At 42.3% G+C, this 21,577-nt stretch overlaps 1 protein-coding gene across 2 annotated transcripts in view; it reads left to right on the plus strand.

Annotated features, from left to right (window-relative positions):
- Gfm1 (G elongation factor, mitochondrial 1) overlaps positions 1 to 21,577 on the plus strand; it is a 44,923-nt gene that overhangs the window by 5,414 nt on the left and 17,932 nt on the right. The window contains exons 4-13 of one of the 2 annotated variants that reach the window (XM_063281134.1): positions 281 to 485; positions 3,341 to 3,457; positions 4,458 to 4,612; positions 7,783 to 7,933; positions 9,013 to 9,097; positions 13,779 to 13,916; positions 15,387 to 15,488; positions 17,668 to 17,724; positions 20,214 to 20,351; positions 21,482 to 21,564. In XM_063281134.1, the coding sequence (XP_063137204.1) occupies positions 281 to 485; positions 3,341 to 3,457; positions 4,458 to 4,612; positions 7,783 to 7,933; positions 9,013 to 9,097; positions 13,779 to 13,916; positions 15,387 to 15,488; positions 17,668 to 17,724; positions 20,214 to 20,351; positions 21,482 to 21,564 (1,231 nt within the window). Of the gene's footprint in view, positions 1 to 280; positions 486 to 3,340; positions 3,458 to 4,457; positions 4,613 to 7,778; positions 7,934 to 9,012; positions 9,098 to 13,778; positions 13,917 to 15,386; positions 15,489 to 17,667; positions 17,725 to 20,213; positions 20,352 to 21,481; positions 21,565 to 21,577 lie in introns of both variants that reach the window. The other variant, NM_053625.2, reaches the window with a different exon arrangement.

A 21,577-nucleotide genomic window follows, 5' to 3' on the forward strand; every position in this document is an offset into this window, starting at 1 on the left:
GTAGGAAAGTCTGTGGGGGCATAGGAGGGCCCAGGCCGCTGGGCCTCCCAGGCCTCCCCAAGACAAGTGGTCGTCCATCACATAAGAGAGTGTGCTAAGGTAGTCATTAGGAGCCAGTGAGTGAGCGGACCTTGGCTTCTGAGGATGGACTGTAATGGGTTTGCCAGATACACCCTTTGTGCCCCATGTTGTTTTCGTCGGAGTTCTATCACAGCAGCGGGAAGCCTCACCTGGCCTAATACAAACTGACTGAATATTAAAGAGGCTTTGTCTCCTTTAGGCCACGTGGACTTCACAATAGAAGTGGAAAGGGCCCTGCGAGTCCTGGATGGTGCGGTCCTTGTCCTCTGTGCAGTCGGTGGAGTGCAGTGCCAGACCATGACTGTCAGTCGCCAGATGAAGCGCTACAACGTTCCCTTTTTAACCTTCATTAACAAACTGGACCGAATGGGCTCCAACCCAGCCAGGGCCCTTCAGCAAATGAGGTACTGAGCCTCCACATTCAGGACGATTAATCCCATTATTATGTTGTATTCTAAAGTGTCTTTCTTGATTCAAAACTGTGTTTCTGTGAGTCTTAGTAAATGGGGTACAATCTCAGTGGTTCAGTTTGCCCTGTGGTTCATTAGCTTCCTTCTCTGTGGAATGGAGAAAATGTGTCTCTTATTTCTACTAGAGTTCATTCCAGAAAAACACTGCACTGTGCTGCTTTAGGGAAGCTGTAGGTGCTGGACGTTCTTGTGCCCTCTTTAAACTGCAGGAAGGTGGGGTTCTGAACAGATGTAGCAAATGTCGCATCGTGGCCCTAGCAGATTTTACCCACCAGAGCTGAGGGGCACAGGCTGAAGCCCTTGCGGTGGTGAGTGGCTGAGAGTGGCACATCTGATAACAGAATATCTGGCGGAGGATGTATTTGAAAAGCGATGTTTATCTTCTTTGGGTGTTTAAAATATCTTTTGGTAAAAGTACACCGTGTTTGCTTCTTATTGGTGGCACTCTCTAGATGAACTCTTTCTACGAGTTCTTGTTCTGATTTCGAGAGACCTCTCTTTGTGACTTGATTACTTTGGCTCTTTGTGTATCTTTTCTCATTTTGGAGCTCTCGTGAAGCAGATTTTGGGACGTTTGGATCTATCCTTTGTGTATCGTCTTCTGTCATGCTGCATCTTCCTCTTAGGCAGTGGCTCATGAGAGAGCTCCCCCCACCCCCCAAGCTGAGAACCGAACCCAGGGCCTTGTGCTTGCTAGGCAAACGCTCTACCACTGAGCTAAATCCCCAACCGAAAGCTCCTATTTATGCATTGTCTCTGTGTGTGTGTGTGTGTGTGTGTGTGTGTGTGTGTGTGTGTGTGTGTGTGTGAGAGAGAGAGAGAGAGAGAGAGAGAGAGAGAGAGAGAGAGAGAGAAAGAGCGCTACCATATCACTCACAGGTGAGAATCAAAGGATGGTTTTGTGGTTTGGATCTTCCTTGTTTACATGGGTTCCAGTAATTGAAATTTTTAAACTTTTTATCAAGATTTTATATCACTAGCAATTGAGCAATTATATTGGCTCAAACAGAATTCTTGAGGTTTTTAAAAGCTCATGAATTTGATAGTCTTCTGTGTCTTTTTTTGTTATTTTTGTCTTTTAAAAATATTCAGCAGTTGTATAGCTAATTCCATAAATTTTTCATTTACTGTAATATCATTTTTCATAGAGGTACTTTTCAAATCTCTGAGTTTGGTCTGGGGATATAGCTCAGTGGTAGAGCACTTGCCTAGTATATGCCTGGCCTTGGTTTAATCCCTAGCACTACAGAATCTTAATTTAAATTTCATTTTCTTTCCTTAGGTAACTATCCTTAGATTAATACATTTAAAAAAACACACACACACATTTTTTTAGACTTGTCTCCAAGGCTCACTGCCTCAGTCTGCTAACCTAGGCCTAGCCCCGGAAGCTTCTAGCCTCCATACAGTCCAACCCAGTCCTGGAATGTCTCATCCTCCGAGACTTACTGCAGAATAAGCTCACCCTTCTATTCTCTCTGAACTCTGACTGGTTCACTCAGCTGTTCTGCCTCAAACTCCCCTCCAAGCTGACTGATTCAACTGCCTTCACTCTTGTCTTCTGACTGAATTGCTGTGCTTGACTTCATACTAACTTTGGCAATCTGTTCTGATCTGGCTTTACTCATTCTCTGGCTTATTCTGTCTTCATCTGTGTCTGGCTTGTTCTCTCTTCAACCTGTCTCTACAACTGTCCTAGTAAAACTGCTTCCTCTTCTCTGCACTGCTCTTTTAAGTAGCTTTCTTTTCCTCTCTTCTTGCAAGAGTTGGACATATCCTATTCTATCAAATCTTTCTCTGATTTGTCACTTTGTCTGCCACTCAATTAGACATTACTTTCAAACATGGCTGCTTCCTGTTACAAACTAACTTTACCTTCATTGTTTGGGATTAAAGTGTGTGCTAAGGGCATGTCTGTATTCCAGCTAGAGGGAATAAAAATGTGTGCTAAGGTTTAAACCATACAACAACTAGAAACAGATTTGTTTTTTTTTTTTTTTTCTTTTCAGCAAATAACAGCACCTCAGGATTCATTGTGTAACTAAATATCCTGGAAACACTTCTATTTATGTGTATGTGGGTCTCTGTAAGTGTATAGCATACCTGTATGTATGGCTATACAGGAAGGGAAGAAGGCATTAGGTCTCCTGGAGTTGGAGTTACAAGCATTTGTGAACTCCCTAACAGGTCCCCTAGAAGAGCAGCAAGTGCTCTTAACCACCAAGCTACCCTTCCAGCTCCAGATATTAGTATTTTGTAAGTTCTTGGCTTTCTTCAAATCCTAGTAGTTCTTAGCTCACTGTCCATAGTTACACAGGGAGTCCTAGTATGTGCTAAATGGTGCCAACTAGAGCATATGTCTTCTCAAGGTAACTGCCATCTGTTCAGTGAGGCCGGGTGTAGGCTGATGTGAGTTCTCCTTTGAGAACTCTCACTGAATGGTGGTCTCTCTGTCGCTTGGTTTAAGAATAAGAGCTAGGCTCTGCTGCCCCATTGTCTTTTAATGTCTTGGTCATCTGCAGTTCGTTTTTCTGTCTTTCCCTTCTGCTTCTGGATGAGCATGTTCAGGGAGTGTGGTGTGAAAGATGACTCTGTGTTCTGTGTTCAGACGGACTGGCTTTTTTAGCTCCTGGAGTTTGGGTGTCTGTTTCATTTGCTGTATATGGTCTCCTCTTCTGCTAGACCTCTCAGCCCCAATGTCTGCCATTGTTCTTTTGTTTCCTTGTTGCCTTCTGTCATTTCAAAATAATTTTGAGAGAAGAAGCAAATAAATGTTTTTTGTTTTTCAGATCCAAACTAAATCACAATGCTGCATTTGTGCAAATACCCATTGGTTTAGAGGGGGATTTTAAGGGAATTATAGACCTCATTGAAGAACGAGCCATTTACTTTGATGGAGACTTTGGGTAAGTCCTAAAGTACTAAATCTTATATTTTGAAAAACATCAAAGAAAAGGAAGACATAAGTTAAACATAGATTAATTATCTTTTTGAAATGTACCTGAATGCTGTTCTTTCAGGTGACTTTAATGACTGAATTGTAATGTAAATGTCTGATATGCTGGAAATCTGATTTGTGACCTGCAAAGGGGTCAAGATCCACAGGTTAAGAACCACTGCTCTAGGGGCTGGCCAGGAAATAAAATATACCAACTGTAATAGAACTGATAGTTAACAATGTCAGTCCGAATGTACTGTAAGCCACTCACATTAAAATGGAAAGCCAGACCTGGTGGTACAAGCTTACCCTGCTAGCACTTAGGGGTTGAGTCAAGAGCAAGCTTAAACCAGCACTAGCTACACGGCAGGACTCTGTCTCAAAGCTTACCTCACCCACTTCAAGATAGGTGACCTGCTTCAGAATGGACAAAAGGCTGTCATGTTTTAAAGCCTTCAGACAGACTTTTCTAAAGCTTAGTCAGGCTTCAGACAGGTCAGCTTGTAAATTAGCTGATGTTTACTTAGTTTGTTTAAACTAGCTTTCTCATCTAAAAATGCGGGGAGTAGAGACTTATGTGTAAGTGTTGGCAGATCTCCAGTTTCATGCTGCTGTAATTCAGGCACTGAATGCATGGTGTTTTCTTGATATGTAAAAAACGGACTATGATGCCTAGTATAACATCAAGGGTACCGCTGTTTCCCTCCTAGTGGATAGTGTTGAGTTTAGGCACTTCTGTCCACTGGTAGTCCAGTCTTGAGCAAATGACTTGGTCCGTGGAAGTGGTTTTGCTACTGTCCTGTCTGCATGATAACCATGCATGTTGTCTCATTTGCTGTTTGAGTGCAGATACCTCAGAGCTCACCAGACCATCAGTGAATCACCTTAGTACTTAGCCATACCTTCGATGTTTGTATGTTTAACTGAACATTCCTAGAGTTGCAGAAGTAAAGCATTCTTTGTCTTAGTCAGATTGTTCGATATGATGAGATTCCGGCTGATCTGAGGGCCGCAGCAGCTGACCACCGGCAGGAGCTGATTGAATGTGTGGCTAATTCAGATGAGCAGCTTGGTGAGCTGTTTCTGGAAGAAAAAATCCCCTCAGTGTCTGATTTAAAGGCAAGTGCTCTCAAAAACAGGTCTTCTTAAAAAAATTTTTTTTAATGTATTTGGTGTTTTGCCTGCATGCAGTGCTTTTGGGGGCCAGAAGAAAGCATTGTGTTCCCTAGAACTGGAGTTGCAGATGATTGTGATCGGCAATGTGGGTGCTTGCATTGAACCACTGTCCTCTAGAAGAGCAACCAGTGCTCTTAACTGATCAGCTCTCTCCAGTTCCTCGAAATGAATCTTAATATAGTTTAAAAATGGGTTAATTTTGGAGTGGAGAACATAGATTCTTTGTTAATGGGCTTTATTAATGAAATCTGAGTAAAAATATTTAATACAATTCACGGCTACAAAAAGTGAAGATTCTTGCAGGAGACTTTTGAATAAACATTTCCCCTAAATAAGATATTCAAGTTTCAGTAATAATCACTAGAAAAATGCAAATCAGAGTCATAGCGAGATCTCATTCATGCCATTAAGATGAATGTTATCTAAGACTAACCCAACCAACTAGCCAAAGAAACAAAGCCCAGAGCTTGTATTGATGAAGATCTGGGGAAGTGGGAACCCTTGGGCCTTCCTGGTCCAAGGAAATGTAACAAACACTGTGGGGCCAGTCTGGCAGTAAGCCTCTCCCTGGCGACACACCCCGAGGAAGAACGGTCCCTGATAGTTTACTTGTACCCCATCAAGTCTAGAAGCACTTTAATGAGTGTCTGTTTGAATGAATGAATGAATGTATTAACATTATGCAGTCTGTACATATAAAGATTTTTTTGTCCCTAAAAAATAAAGCAAAATTCTGAGGAATGTGACGCTGTAAATGAACTATGAAGACATTCTGGTGAAAATGCTAAGCCTCTAAGATAGTCATTTTATGATTTTGTTTATGTGATATACTAAGATTTGTCAAATTCATAGAAAATAGAGTGATCTAAGCAGCAGACCTATAATCCCAGTACCTGGAAGACTGAGATGGACAGTTCCCACTAATTCAGGGTCATCCTGGGCTACATAGTGGGTAGCCTGGTCTGTGGAGTGAATATTTTTTTCTCACAAAGACAAAAATAAGTAAAGTGGTGATTACATGAGTTGTTAGCCTTCATTTCAGGGAACGACTGTTTTAATTGGAGGAAATGAAAGTTTTAAATACGAATAAAGAGAGCTGTGTAGCATTAGGAATGTACAGAATGTTATTGAGGTATATGCTTCAAAATGGTAAAAATGGTAATTTTATGTATTTTTATAAAGACATTAAACTTTTTAAGTCACTTGTTATGTGAAGCAGAGATCAGATAGGTAATTATCGTACATAAGATGTTACATGTAAGTGTAAATTCAATCGCACTCAGACACAAGAAAGAACCCTGCTGCAGCTGAGGGTCCTTGTTGGTTCTTCACTGGAGCCCTGTCTTGTAATGTGCGTTCTTTGACATCCTGAAAGGAGCTAGCGCCTTAGCCTTGGTGAGTTGGGCTAACCCTAAATAAAGACAAGTACATATTAGAAACCATGGTAGATAGGGGTGTGTCTGTTATTAAAATGTGTCATTTTAAGATTACTCCCAAAGGTTTAGTAAGTCGCTGGAATTCACAGAACAAAGCACATGACACAGTCTGAGGGCGTCATTGTGTCTCCAGAGGAGCCTCACAGGCCCAATTCCTTCAGCAGAAGCACCACTGTGGAGCCTAGGCTATCTGTGGTGTGGATGCTGAGTTTGAGGTCAGCCTGGGCTACATAGGGAGACCATGTCTCAAAAAATCCAAACCAAACTGAACAAAGCAAAACCAAGCAAAACTCAGTGTACAAGATTGTTAGGGTCTACCTAGAATGTGGCACAGAAGGTCTAACATACACTACATGGTATGGAGCGTCAGCAGAGCAAACTGTTGTTGCCAGTTCAGAAGATGAAGGTCTTCCTGGATACCCAGGACTCTGTACAGGCCTTCGTGGAGAGCACAGGCCTTGGTCTCTGCAGGTTGGGTGGGTGTGTGTTAGCGCCTGTGCTGCGGTTGGATGCTTATTGACATGTGGAAAATAGTAACTTAAGTGTGAAAATGTATGTTACGAAAAGGAACGTTTTGGAAAGTGGAGACTTTGTTGGACTATTTTAAGGATGGTTTTAATTTATCCTGCCTTCTGCCCTTCTATGGTTCTGTGTTTTATAAATGTAGACTAAGTTTGGTAATGGTACAGTGCTTCCCTATCTGTATGTTAGGGAGCAGTGGGAAGCCATTATGGTGAAATGGCTTGTGATCGCCTCATTTCTTTTCCCACCGCCATTTCTGAGTCCCCAAAATAGCACAAGTGTTCTGAGGTAATTCTAGGCAGCCACAGGGATCAGTCAGTGTTCGCTAGTGCTCAGTTGTCCGAGTCTTCCCTTCAGTCCGGCGCCCAGCCGTGAAGCGGTACGGTGCGGTGCGGTGCGGTGCGGTGCGGTGCGGTGCGGTGCGGTGCGGTGCGGTGCGGTGCCTCCCACGGGCAGTGCAGTGCGACTGGCACTTCCACCTTAACAGATGTTACCCACCAAGACATTTGCGGAGGTTCACAACACCCCAGCCCACCCTCCCCTGGGGTTCCGAACTGTGCATTAAAACTAATCTTCACAAAAGCTTACAGGAAAACTGCTCCTATCCCATAAAACCATTTCTCTGCCCATTCTAAACCATGTTAATTTCTGATAAATTTTCCCAGAGATTTGGTTCTGGTTTTTGTTTTATTTTTGAGACAAGGTCTTACTATGCAACCGTAACTGGCTGGCCCTGTACTCCTAGAGATTCAACTGCCTCTGCCTCCGAGTGCTGGGGTTGATGGTATGTGCTTCCACACCCAGCCTGTGTGTGCGTGTGTGTGTGCGTGTGTGTGTGTTCTCCCCCTTATAAAATTACTGGCATACAGTTTACAATATTCAATGTGTCTATTATATATGTATGTACCTCTTTTGATACCAAATAAAAAAATGATTTTCAGAGTATCAAGTAATTGTCCCATAAATCAGCTATTGGCCCTTTTATAAGAGAAACAATTCTTCCCGCTTGTCAATATGCTGACTGAGTTATTGGAATGTTGTTTTTGTCCCTTCCCTGGTACCAGCACTCCGGAGCATCAGTTCAGTTTGTTCGTTTGTTCATAATTGACTTGGAGCATAAATTGATAGCATGAATCACTTTCTCTTATTCTGTAGTTAGCGATCCGGAGAGCTACTCTGAGTAGATCCTTTACTCCTGTGTTCTTGGGAAGTGCTCTGAAGAACAAAGGAGTTCAGCCTCTCCTGGATGCTGTCTTAGAATTCCTCCCCAATCCATCTGAAGTCCAGAATTACGCTCTACTCAATCAGAAGTAAGTGTTACCACCTGAATCTTGGTTTATGAAAAGGTCCTGTAATACTAACACACTATGAAAACGTTTAAGGATTATTCTTTCATTTATTTATGATTTTCCTTCCTCGTTCACAAAAATCACCTTTTAGTGGATATCAGTTTGGGTGTACAGGAAAATACTTACTGTACAGGTAGGTTCCCATATCATTTGTGACATAGAAGTATGATTTATTTTATTATCTCTCAAGGTTTAAAGTATTAATTTTTTAAATTTGGTATTATTCATTTTCAGTTATAGGGTCTTTTTAATTTAAAAAAAATGCAATCAGGCCAGTGAGATAGCATATCAGATAAAGGTGTCAGCTTCCAAGCCTTCGTGCCCTCAGTTTGACTCCTAGGACCCACATGACCGTAGGAGAGGACCAACTCACAAACGTCCTCAGACTCTTCATACATGTCCCGACACACGCGTCCCCACATGTGCCCCCGCACACGTGTCCCCGCACATGTGTAAAACAAAATAACACAAGATATCATAAAGCAGCAGTAGGGAAACAGACCTTTTAAAGGCTCTCGTGGATCATTTCCCTGCATTATTAGGTGTTCTAATCTGCTGTGGTGCTGTCTGTTTAGTTACCAAGGCCTTGGGACTCAGTGAGCCTCATTTGTGTGTAAACCAGCAGTTGTCAGCAAACGTACCCTCTTCTCCCTGTAAGAACAAATTGATGTGGAAGAAGCATTAAGGGCTCGCAGACGGCCCAGTGGGGAAGCGTGCTGGCCGAGGAAGCGTGAGGACTCAAGTAGGAGCCTTGGTCCTTCTGTGTGCTTGTGATACTAGTGCTCTGGGGGTGTGGGAGGGCCTGTGTGGAGACAGGAGGATGTCTGCTGGGATGTGCTGGCTGCCAGCCTAGCTGCAGTTTCAGTGAGAGGCCCTGACTGAGAGGAGTAGGGCGGAAAGTGACTGCAGCACACCCCTGGTCTCCATTCACGCATGCACACATACATGCATGCAAACACATGTGCTCACCACCACACAGACACTACACACAGAAAGATTCAGTGTTATATTTTATAGTTTTACATTTTTTTTATTTTAAGTGACTCAAAAGAGAAGAACAAAATCCTAATGAACCCCAAAAGAGACGACTCGCACCCGTTTGTAGGCCTGGCTTTTAAATTGGAGGTAAGATGCTGTCTAACTTGTTTACTGCTCTCTGTAGATGTGTGTTTCTTTATAAGCTGAACTATTAGCCCTGTTAGAAGATGACCGTGTGCCCATATGAGAGAGAAGAATTGTTCCTTGGTTTTGGATGCAATAACTCTTTGCAGTTTTAAAATGTAAGGTTTTCAGAAATCATACTCTACATAATTTGACCTGGGTATTTTAATTTAATATAGATATAGACATAATCCATGTTTCTGTAAACTGCATGAACATTTACTTTCTCATTCTGTGTTCTGGGACAGGTTTTGTATGTAGCCCAGGCTGGCCCAAATTGGCAATTCTCTTGCTACAGCCTCTGAGAGCTGGGATTACAAGTATGTCCTTCCATGGCCAGCTTACTTTAAACATCTTAAATGGTAGTTTAGTATTGTATTAAATAGCTTGTGGGGGGGGGGTGGTGGTGGTGATAAAACACTTATAATCCAAGCACTTGGGAGGTAGAGACAGGCGGATCTCTAAATTTGAGGCCAGCCTGATTTACATAGAGTTACAGGACAGCCAGGGCTACAGAGAGAGACCCTGTCTCAGAAAAGTAAAACAAATAAGCAAAAAACCAAAAACAAACAGAGTATTAAGTAAATTGACTTCATATTATCTAATATTGAATAATATTTATTATTATAAATAACAGTGGGTCTACTTTTAGGAGAGAAGTTGTCCTGAGTCACTTAGGAAGGAACTCAAACTAGCTCTATTTTTAAAACCTGCAATCAGATAGTTGGAAATGTATAGTTTGTGTACGTGGATGGGGTGTAACTTTACAATGTAGTATTTAGACTTCAACAGTTAAGATGCTTACTTATTTTAATGATGTATTTGTTTTGGCCCATGGATGCCAAAGAGGGTTTTGATCCTCTGGACCTGGAGTTACAAACTGTTGTTAGTCACCATATGGTGCTGGGAGCTAAACTTGGATTTTCCTCAAGAGCAACAGATGTTCTTAACTGCTGAGCCATCGCACCAGCCAAAACACCTTACCTACTTTCTTTTCTTTCTTTCTTTCTTTTGACATGGGAAGTTATAATTTAAAAAAAAAAAAACAAAAAAACACATTTTTTAGATTTGCAGAAAAATTATAAAGATTGTACAGAGAATTCATTCCATTTCCTCTTAGTAAGTAGCAACTAATGGCAAGAATGAACAATATTAATTTATTATTAATAAAACCCACACTTATTCAAGTATTCGTGGCTATTGCTTATATCCCCTTCGTGATTGAATGGCATCCAGCGAACACATTAGATTCCGTTATCGTGTCCTCTTCGGCTTCTGTCACAGCTGGTTTTATGGCACTTGACATAAGCTAGCATCATTCCGGTAAAGGGGACTTCACTGAGAAATCGCTCCCACCAGACTAGCCTGCTATGCTTGTTCCTGGATAATGGTGTGGCCGGCACCATCCGGGGCTGGTGGTTCTGGGTTCTAGAAGAAGGCAGGCTGAGCAAACCAGAAGGAGCAGGCCAGTACCGGCCCCCTCCATGGCCACTGTGTCAGCTCCTGCCTCCAGGTTCCTGCCCTGCTTGAGTTCCTGTCCTGACTTCCCCAGTGTTGCTGGAACCTGAAGCTGGAGCCTCCTCCTCGGTCACGCTGACATGGCGTTTATTACTGCAATGGAGACCCGACCACAGCTCCTGTGACTGCTTCTTAGGTTTTATTTTCTCCCTTGCTTCTCATATCCTTGACCTCTTTGAGAAGTACTAGTAGTAGACGTGCCCTTCGTTTTCTCTCCCCTTCTTACTGCACTCCTGAAAGAGAAGTCATTATGGTTGCCTATTAAGTGCCTTCTCAGGAACGAAACAAGCATCTACCACCCAGATAGGGCACCAGTGACAGAGTGATTCACCCCGAGTCCATTGAGTTTGGTGCACCAGTGAGTTCGCTGGGGCAGCCTACAGGAGCATGGTGGGCACCCATGCACCCAGCACCCAGCACCCAGCAGCCCAGCCCTTCATGGTCCAGGTCTCCGGAGAGCTCTGTGTCTATGGAGACCTCTCCCAGTTGGCAGGCCGCTGCACCCAGCATCTGCTCTTCCCCAGAACCTTTCTGCTTCTCCCCACAATGAGGGCTCTTGAATCTTAACCTTCTGAGCTCCCTTAGCCCTGGAAGGTTTCTTAGTTTCCTGAGTGTCCTGAACCAGGCTCTTCTCTCCAGGTGGGGATGGGGAGGAAATGGCTCCGTTTGGAGGAAGTCGCTGCTGTCTGTGTGTTTATAGAGCAGCTGTATTTAAGCTTTATTTTTCAATGATGTTTGTGTGTGAGGGTGTAGGCACATGGGTGCAGGAGCCCACAGAGGCCAGAAGAGGGCACCAGATCCCAGCGTTACAGGCAGTGTGAGCTGCCCACTGTGGGTATTGGGACTTAAACTTGGGTCCTGGAGAAGCAACACATGCTGTTTACCATGGAACCACTTCTCTGTCTGCATTTCTTTTTTATTTATTTTTTCATCTTTACTAACTTGGGTATTTCTTATTTACATTTTGATTGTTATCCCCTTTCCTGGTTTCTGGGCCAATATCCCCCAAGCCCCTCCCCCTCCCCTTCTCTATGGGTGTTCCCCTCCCCATCCTCCCCCGTTACCGCCCTCCCCCCGCATTTCTTTTTTTTTTTTATAAATGTAAATAATAACTTTCATTCTTTTATTATTAAATTCAAGGTGTTTTACTTAATTTATACAAACTTGACAACAAGCTGGATATTTAAAAAAACTAGCAACTTAAACTTTGTAGTAAAATATCTCAGTCTTCATTTTTCTTTTCACGGGTAACTTGGGACTCTGTATATTTTTGTGGACATGTTCTTTTCCTTTCCTGGCTTTGTCTTTGCATTGTTAATACACCTGGAATGTGTTTGCATGTGTATTATGAGCTTGACTCTTTTCATTTCCTGATAGTTCCTTTTTATATGTTTAAACATAGACTTCTAAAGAACACTTTTATTTGATAATTTTATTCGTGCCTGCGATGTATTTTGAGTATATATAACCCAGATCCCCCTCCTGTTCCCCTGGAACCTTTCAGTACTTTCCTCTTGTACGCTAATATCCTTTTTAAAAACCAATTATTTATTTATTTTTTTCCTATGCTTATGGGTATTCTGTCTGTATGTACATTTGCACACCAGAAGAGGGCACCAGATCCCATGGGACTGCAGTTATAGAGGCTATGATCTGGTATGTGGGTGCTGGAATTAAACTCAGGACCTACCTCAGGAAGAGCAGTGCTAACTACTGAGCCATCCCTCTAGCCTCCTTTCTTTGTTTTATTTATTTTTTGTTTTGTTTTGCTTTTAAATAGCCCACAGAGTAGTTAGTGCTTAGCCACATGTGCATAGGTGTGGGTGTGGGCAGCTACTGGTTGCTATGCCCATGTTTCTACAAATGCTCCACATTAAATGCTGAGAATGTGAAAGCCGAAGCGAGGGTCCACCGGAGAGAGACTGAGATGTTTGTCTTTCTGGGTCAGAGTTAGTGGAGAACCGTGATGTGTATATGCTACCTCCATAGAAACCCAGTTGTCAGTTACCTTCTGAAAATAATTCTCTTCTTTCTATTTAACTTTATCATCCATTAGCAAGTATATTTTATACCCTTGATATTCAAATTATATTCTTATAAATTGTTAAATATAATGTGTCTGGTTCTCTACCATTCTCATTACACTGTTATTGCTCCTGCTTCCCCGTTGGCCCCTTTTTCTTCCCCAATATAGTCCGAATACTTTCATGATCAATGTGTGCTTTTTTTGCTTAATATAGTCTCTAGTTCTGTTTACTTTTCTGAAAATGGCATGGGCTTTGCTCTTTATGGCTAAAGTGGTCAACTTTTACATATGAGCATTTAATGTTTTATATCATTTTTTTCTCATTTTTTGAGAAATATCTCTTTTTACACATTCTTCTGAGTGAACCTTAAGATCACTTAATTAAAATTTCTGTTGGGAACTGTGAGATGTGAGCTAAGGCTGTTAGCACCAAACCTGACAGCCTGAGTTTGATCCCAGAACCCACGTGGTGGGAGGGGAGAGCTGATTCTGTAACGCTGTTCTCTAACATCCACTCATGCATTGTGGTACCTAACCTGCCCCTGCCCTACCCCCAAAATGTACGTTGATACCTGTACTTGTAAGAAATACATCTCAAGAGCTTCCATTGGGATTTTATTGTTGTCCTAACTATGTAAGTTAACATGATAATAAATGGTGGCTCTTCAGTATGTATCCAATAATCCAGCATGGAACATTTGGTCTCTTCATACAACCCTTGTGTACTTTCCAAATAATTGTTAGAGGTGGCCTTAGACAGGTAAGACAGATAAGAGTGAATTGTCTTCATAATTGCACCATGTTTTTCATACCATATTGTATTAAACTGAATTTTTGAAATATTAGAAAGCAAAAGATAACTTAATGTAAATAATAAAAAATGTAATAATATTAGAAGTACAATAGTATTCTGGTACCAAAAATGTGGATTGGCAACAATCATCCCCTGACCCTATTGATATTCCAGTGGCTGTAGTATGACAGTAAACTGAAATGTATGAAGATAATTTCTAAAACTGAAAGAATGTTTGAAGGTAGCTGAAAAGCTCTCCTTTCGATTTGTTTCTTTTGTCCTTCTAAAAACCCAATCTTGATTTGCAGGCAGGCCGTTTCGGACAGTTAACTTACGTCCGCAATTATCAAGGCGAACTGAAGAAGGGAAGCACCATCTACAACACGAGGACAGGAAAGAAAGTGCGCGTGCAGCGGCTGGTGCGCATGCATGCCGACATGATGGAGGCGAGTATTTCACAGACGATGATGTGGCAGGCTTTTCCCGGGCAGGGAGCAGCCGTGCTTTCCTGCTGTCTGCGCTACACTGCAGCATCTCTGTGAACATGCAGTTTCCTGGCTCCCTTTGCACTCAGCTGTGCTGCAACTGGTCCAGCACCTTGTGGAGGTTAAACAAGTTGTTAAGAGCTTGGTTTATGCCATTAGAAGGTAGCTATGCTTCCTCAAAGGCCATGGTTCAGGAAGAGACTTGGCACAAGATATAGTATTTTCCTCAAGAGCTATAAAAATGCTGGCCGTGAAGGGACATGAATTCAGGAAGCGAAGGCAGACTCAGACGTGCCTGGAATACATAGGGGCACCCTGTCTGGGAGAGAGAGAGAGGTTGAATTTTAGAAGCATTTAGAACTGTAATTCTTAAAGATAAATGAGTAATGAATTTACAGTTTTTTACATGATTTGATGGATTTGTTTTCTGAGAAACTCGTGTTTAGCATTAGAGCTTTTATTCCTGTACAATACGAGATTTCGTACTTTTCTCAAGAGGCACAGAGATGCTGGCAGAGAAGGTACGTGTGTTCAGGATGTGAATCAGACTCACAGGGCCAGCCCAGAATACATAATACAAACTCTCAGCCATGCAGCTTGCAGATCCACCTGAGCATCTGGAACTTGTTGAGGTAGTCTGGGTCTTTGATATGAATATGCCGTAGCCTTTTGAAGTCCTTGTAGATAGGCCCTGGTAAAAATGCCAAGGGCATGAAGCCACGCCTCTATCTGGCCTACCTCTGTGTACCCAGGGAGACCTATTAGTTGAAGTGAATAATAGGGGGATTTTGGAAGACGTACCTTTGTCTCTTGGAAGATGAATAGGTAGTCTGACAACTTGCCAGCTTTGCAAAGTAAGCAGCCCGGAGCAGGCTAGAGAGTTACTAGATACACAGATATTTCATGCCAGACTCAAGCAAATATGTGTCACCAGAGAGACACTCACACTGCCGCAGTCATGAATGAAGCCTGAGTGGGGAGGACAATAACTCGGAAGTCTGGAGGCTGCAGTGCTTTGTTCTGGCTTTCCTGTGTTTTCGTATTCCTTGCCTCTGTGAGGAATTAAAAATACTTTATTACAATGGCCCATTCACCTTTGTTTATTGAACTTCCTTTGCAGTTTTCCTTGTATGCCTGCCCTGTATGCTCTCACTGTCCCGATGCAGTTCAGTGTAAGCCCTGCTTTTAAAACAGACCATTGAAGAAGCCGTAGCCCTGGAATTTATCAGTTGAGATACGCAGTGCCGTAAAGACCTGTTGAAGACGGAAATGTCTTGGCATGACTGTTGGTGTTGGACTTGCTCTTTGTCTGTAAAATTCCCTTAGAATGTCTGGATTGCTTATGTGCAGTGTATTTACAGTGCAGTTGCTTCACACTGCATCTTGGGTATTTTTATGTTCGGGTATGAACTGCACTGTGCTTCTCTTTAGGATGTTGAAGAAGTATATGCCGGAGACATCTGTGCGTTGTTTGGCATTGACTGTGCAAGTGGAGACACATTCACAAACAAAGACAACAGTGACCTTTCTATGGTAAGCCGTGGACTGCAAAGCCATTCATCACTTGATTTTCAGAGGTCGACTTGTATTTACTGTATTTCACACTGCAGCAAAACAGCATTGAGTGCCCGGCAAGTTCGTCAAGCCCTCACTGGTTAGAGCTCTTTGAATATCAGCTGCAGAAGTACTTCGTGTGGGCTTACTTGCCTGGCTTGGCTTACCAAACCATTCCACAGTCCTCCAAAGTTTTAATGCGGAGGGACTCTCTACTAGATAACACTTGGAAACTGTGGCTCCAGCCCTTCTCCCCTGAGATGTGCTGCCCCCTGTGGGTGTCCCTGTAAATATTGTCACTGTCTTGCTGCTATCTTAGTGGAGTGCTGCTTACTAGCTTGGGAGATCTCTTCCAATATAAGGCCAGACTATAATATTTAGAAAGACTTGGGGGATAACAATGTGTCTACCTTAGAAGGTATTTTAGTCACTGTTCTCTTGCTGTGGAGAAACACCATGAAAAGGTAACTCTTATAAAAGAAAGCATTTAATTTAGGAGTTACTTCTGGTTTTAGAGGGTTAGTTCATGATCACCATGGTGAGGGAATCAGATAGACATGGTGTTGAAACAGTAGCTGAGAGCTTTACATCAAGATCTATAGGCTGTGGGGGTGGGGCTTTTGAAACCTCAAAGCCTACTTCTAGTGCTTACCTCATTCAACACAGCCATGCCTTCTAATCCCTTCCAAACAGTTCCAGTAACTGCAAACCAAACAGTCAAACTTGTGAGCCTATGAGGACCATTCTCATTCAAACCACCACAGAACACAGGGCTCGAAGACAGTCAGATGTAGTACACTGTAGACAGCTGGCTCTTTGGAATTCAGAGGTTTCTGAAGGGCCACGAGAGAAAAGCATGTTCAAGCAGTTCCTGCCTCTTTCCACACCACTCATTTACCTTACTTCTTCCATAGCAGAACAAGGTCTTTTACCTTATGCACAATGGGGAAGTTCAGTGAAGAGTAGGAGTACACAGGAGTCACTCACAGTGGTTCACTTATATCAGAACCACTCTATTTAATAGTTTCCTCTAGCATGTGATGATTTCATAATTTTATAGCCTTTTTTATCTCTGGGTTTTATAAGTTATTATAAGACTGCACAAAACCCATAAGTCTACAGTCTTGAGACCTCACTTTATATTAGACCTTATGTAAGTGCTTGCCCCGGGCTAGAGAGTGAGCTCAGTGGTTAAGAGCTCTTGCTACTCTTGAAGAGGATGCATGAGTTCCCAGCAGCTGTATATGATGGCCCAGCTACCTCACTCCAGTTTCAGGGGATCTCCACCCTACTGTGCTCACAGGCTGCTGAACACAGTGGGTGCACAGAAAAGCACTTGCAGGCAAAACATTCATACCCATGTTTACTTAACACGTGCCATTGCGTTATGAAGTGGTTGGTTGTTGTGGGAATTGCTCACTTAGACAGTGAAGGCAGTTGGTCTTGGTTAGTCTCACTTCTGCCCAGTATTACTGCCTGGGCCTTGGCCAGGTGACATTTTGTTCTTTTTAGTAACTTTGTGACATGAGGATACTTTCCGCTTCTTAGAACTGTCATTGATCAAATAAGATGTGCGTATAAAGACTCTGGTGCCCTTCTGTTTATTGTAAATAAAACACATGGCACTGGAGAGATGGCTCAGTAGATAAGAGCACTGGCTGCTCTTCCAGAGGTCCTGAGTTCAATTCCCAGCACCCACACGGTGGCTCACAACCATCTGTAATGGGATCTGATGCCCTCTTCTGGTGTATCTGAAGACAGCAACAGTGTACTCATCAATAAAATAAATAAATCTTTAAATAAAACGCAATAACTTATTAGAAGATTGCAACAGGAAATGTAGAACAAGCAACAAGGATATGCCCACAAAAAGAATTCCATATGCCCACATTTAATTAACTTCACTATGGTGATTATGTTAAACAGTTAAGTAGATAAATTAGATAAAGCATTTTATTTAGGGAGGTAAGAGTTCATGTAAGTACGCACCTGTGTTTATTAATGTTATGTTCATATTTTACTTAATACAAAGCATATTAAGAGTCACATGGTCCAGCCTCAGATGTTGGCTGTCTTGTTGATGTACTGCATTAATCTGTCACTGACTCATGATACTGCCTTTGACATATTTTACTTTTTTTAAAAAAATATTTTCTAGGAATCGATTCATGTTCCTGATCCTGTCATTTCAGTAGCAATGAAGCCTTCTAACAAGGTAGGAGTTTAAGCTTCAACAGATTTCTCTAAACTGAGCTCTCTCTCTTCATTCTCTGTATTGTATAGGGTATCGTGTGGAAAGCTGCCTTTGGCTGGCTTCTGCTTCTTCTGTTGGTATTGAGATTGCTCTTTTAATTTAGTAGTAAATTATAATCAGTCTTCACTATTGTTCAAGAAATAGTTAGCATTTAATAGTAGGGAGTACTTTATAGCTTTATCATAGCACTGGCTTCTAAATGGTAAGTCTGCCTTCTTGGAGCCTTAAATTATTAAAAAAGAAGGGGAGGGGACGGGGTTTGTCTGAAGTCATAGTAAAACTTCCCTGTCAGTACCTTACAGAGTTGATCAATTAAAAGCTTGTGGATTATAATGCATTCCTAGATTTGTGGTTGTTACAAAGTGTCTGATTATAAATCACAAGTCAATTAGAAGACTTGTCTTTAACTTCATAATTAGGTGTGATATCATTTGCCGTTGGACAGAGCCAAAATTGCTGGAGTGCCTTGCATTCCTATTGCTCTCTGTTTGGATTAGTTCAGTCTTGAGCCATAATTATGTAGTTCCTAAGTTGCCTTGTTGAAGTTAATTCATTAGTGTATTGAGTGAACATTTTAAAACGTATTGCCATCTGAAAACTATCATTTACAGAGTGTATCTGGATAACCTGTCCGGTAACACACATTATTAACAGCTACTGCTTTGTTTTGATGAACCTTGGGATTTTTTCAGATCATTTTCCAATATAGAAAGGAAAGCCAAGGAAGCAAAAGACAAGAAAGCAGCCCATCTTTTCAGTCTTGTGGGGATGCCGTCCATTGTACCCCCGAAAGATACCTTTGTTTGTTTCAAGCTCTTTGCTAAGGCTTGCTAGCAAGGTTAGACACGAACCCTGTCTTCATACCTTTAACTCCTACAGAGTTTATGGGAGATGTGTAATAGTTAATAACTTGAGATAACAGAAAGAAGTCAAGGTGAACCAGGAAGGTTTGGGGATATCCTTGCCTTCTTATACATGCGAACATTAAAACATGTCTTCTCCTAAGTATGTTAATTTCAATCAGCTGATGAAGCTTCCTCACCAGAAGGACTTGAGCTTTGGTAGTGGAGGGGTTGATGCTTCTGAGTGCAGGTAGTGCAGAGAAAAGCCAAGAGTGCCCTGAGCCTCGGGACTGACTGTCCTCGTGTGTTAGCTGTGTGGCCTTGAGCTCCTGCCCTAACTTCAGTCTACATATTTACACTACTGTTAAATCTGAGATAACGTGCACACTAGGCATTACAGCTCCAAGCATGTGGTTAATGGGGCTGCTAATATTAATCATACAGGATGTGCTCATTTTCTGTTGCTACCATAAGAAATTACCAAAAACATAGTACCTTAAAACAACACAAAAGTGTTCCTTTCTAGTTCTGTAGGCCAAGGACGGATGACTCACTACAGTCTAATCACGAAGGGCTGTATTTGTGTGAGCGTGGATGTGTCCATCGCTTTTAGTGTGAGTGCACGTGTGTTCATGGCGGTCTGAGGGCAACCTCATCTGTTCACCAGCATCTTCCACTGAGTTTGAGATAGGGTCTCCTTTGTCCTCACTGCTGTGTGCCAGGTTTGCTTACCTGCTCCCCACAGCGGCCCGTGTGTGTCCCTGACACTCATCAGGTTATAGGAGCTCTGAGATTAGACGTGTGCTACTGTAGCCAGTGCTACATGGGGTCGGGAATTCCCACTCAACTCCTCAGACTGGTGATGCAAACGCTTTACCAACTGAGCCATCTCCCCAGCTCAGGTTGGATTCTTTTCTGGAAGTTCTAGGGAAAGTATGAATATTCTCTTAACCACTGAGACATCTCTCCAGTTCTCCCTCCCCTCCCCGACATGTTTAATCTGGGCAGCAATGGGGTAGGCCTTCCTCCTTCTCTCCTGCCTTTCCTTCCTCACTGCCACCCACCACGAGACGTGGACCTATATCATCCTGTTGCTTGCTGTGTGAGATTACAGCAGCGATCAAAGGTAGATCAGACGACAACCAAGGAGATTGATTCCAAACAGAAACGTCTTGATGTCATATTTTCCTTTGCTGTTGGTCTTAACAGAGTGGTTTATCCTCTTGAGTTTGCAGAAGGCTCTTGGTGAGCATGCGGACTGTATTATTTGAGGACTTCTGAAAATTCCAGGCTCTTCCTTCCACAAAGGCAGTTTCCTCATCCACAAATGGATAGTTTGGTTATTGTGGTAGGAGGGGACAGGGTTAAGTCCTAGACCCTTGTTTTCTTTCTTCATCTGGAGAGAAAATCCTGTTCAGCTGCCTGGGCCCTGGTCTCTTGGCTGTGGTGGCCAAGCTTGCATTTTTTCAAGGAGGGTGTAAGTAGAACTAGATATGGATCCTCTTCATTTCTGACTTGCCAGTGTACATGGGTGGATTCAGTAACAGCTCAAATGCAGCTGTTTTTCATGCTTAATCAATCTTCTTCTACTTTTCTTCCTCTTTAAAGAATGATCTGGAAAAATTTTCCAAAGGTATTGCCAGGTTTACACGGGAAGACCCAACATTTAAAGTCCACTTTGACACAGAGAGCAAGGAGACGATTGTGTCTGGAATGGGAGAATTGCACCTGGAGATCTATGCTCAGGTATGGGTCACAAAGGAGCTCCTGCAGCTGCATTTGTTACTGCGGGTGCTTCGTTAAAAGTCAGTCATGGGCCCTGGCAAGGTGACTTACATCTGTAAAACTACTCTGGGAGAGGAGGCAGGAGGATTAATAGGAATACAAGGTCATCCTCAGGTGCATAGCTAGCGGAAAGAAAAGGCAGAAAGCCCTAATTCTCAGTGACTGTGCACTGATAGGGCCTCTGCAGGCTCGACTCTGCTTCACGTCCCGGCATGGCTTACTGCACTGCCTCCCCGTTGTGCTACAGATCAGTTTTGTTTTGTTTTGTTATCTAGGTGCTTATTTGTTAAACATTGTAGACTCTAGGAACCAAAACTCTGGGGCTTGTAACAAGACCCCTATTCGTTCCCAGTCCATAGTTGGATCAAGTAAAGTGAGCCTTAAGGAGGTAGCATGTTTTTTACCTATCTCCCAGGACATTGTATCATGAGGACTGGACAGATGGTTCAGTGGCTAAATTCACCTTCCACTCTTCCAGGGACTTAAATTCCTTTGCTAGTATTCAGGTTGAACAGTTCACAACTCCTGTAACTCCAGTGGATCAGTCCCTCTGCCCACATACATACACAGACACAATTGAGCACTTAAAAATTAAGGGCAGTGTAAGGTGGCCTTTAGTCCGGGAACTCAGGAGGGAGAGGCTGGTATATATAATGAGTTCCAAACAGTTACACAGAGAAGCCCTATCTCAGAAAATAATGTATTAATTAAATTTAAAACATGGAAGCCAGTTCAATATAGATTTAAAAAGGAAAAAGTCTCCCAAGAGCAAATGTAAATGTGACCAACTGTATACAAAAGATACAAGATTGTTATGTATTACAAGTCCAGACGACAGATCTTATGTTATTTTAATGACTGTGTACAAATATGAAACTTTGTAAGTGCTAGCAGATAGAGCAATTGGTACTAAGTATAAATTAATGAATCAAAATTAGAATTCACTTATATAAGATATGTAAAGGTAGTTTGTGTTATCAGAATATCACATCTGATTTTTGCTACTTATTAAAATAATTTAAAATTTACCGTTCAGTTATTCCTTATATTTCACTGAATGTTACTATGGTATTTTTTTTCTTTCATTTTAGAGAATGGAGAGAGAATATGGCTGTCCTTGTATCACAGGAAAGCCCAAAGTGGCGTTTAGAGAAACCGTTACTGCCCCTGTGCCGTAAGTATACACT

The sequence above is a fragment of the Rattus norvegicus genome, chromosome 2, assembly GCF_036323735.1.
Source record: "Rattus norvegicus strain BN/NHsdMcwi chromosome 2, GRCr8, whole genome shotgun sequence".
NCBI classification, from domain to species: Eukaryota; Metazoa; Chordata; class Mammalia; order Rodentia; family Muridae; genus Rattus; species Rattus norvegicus.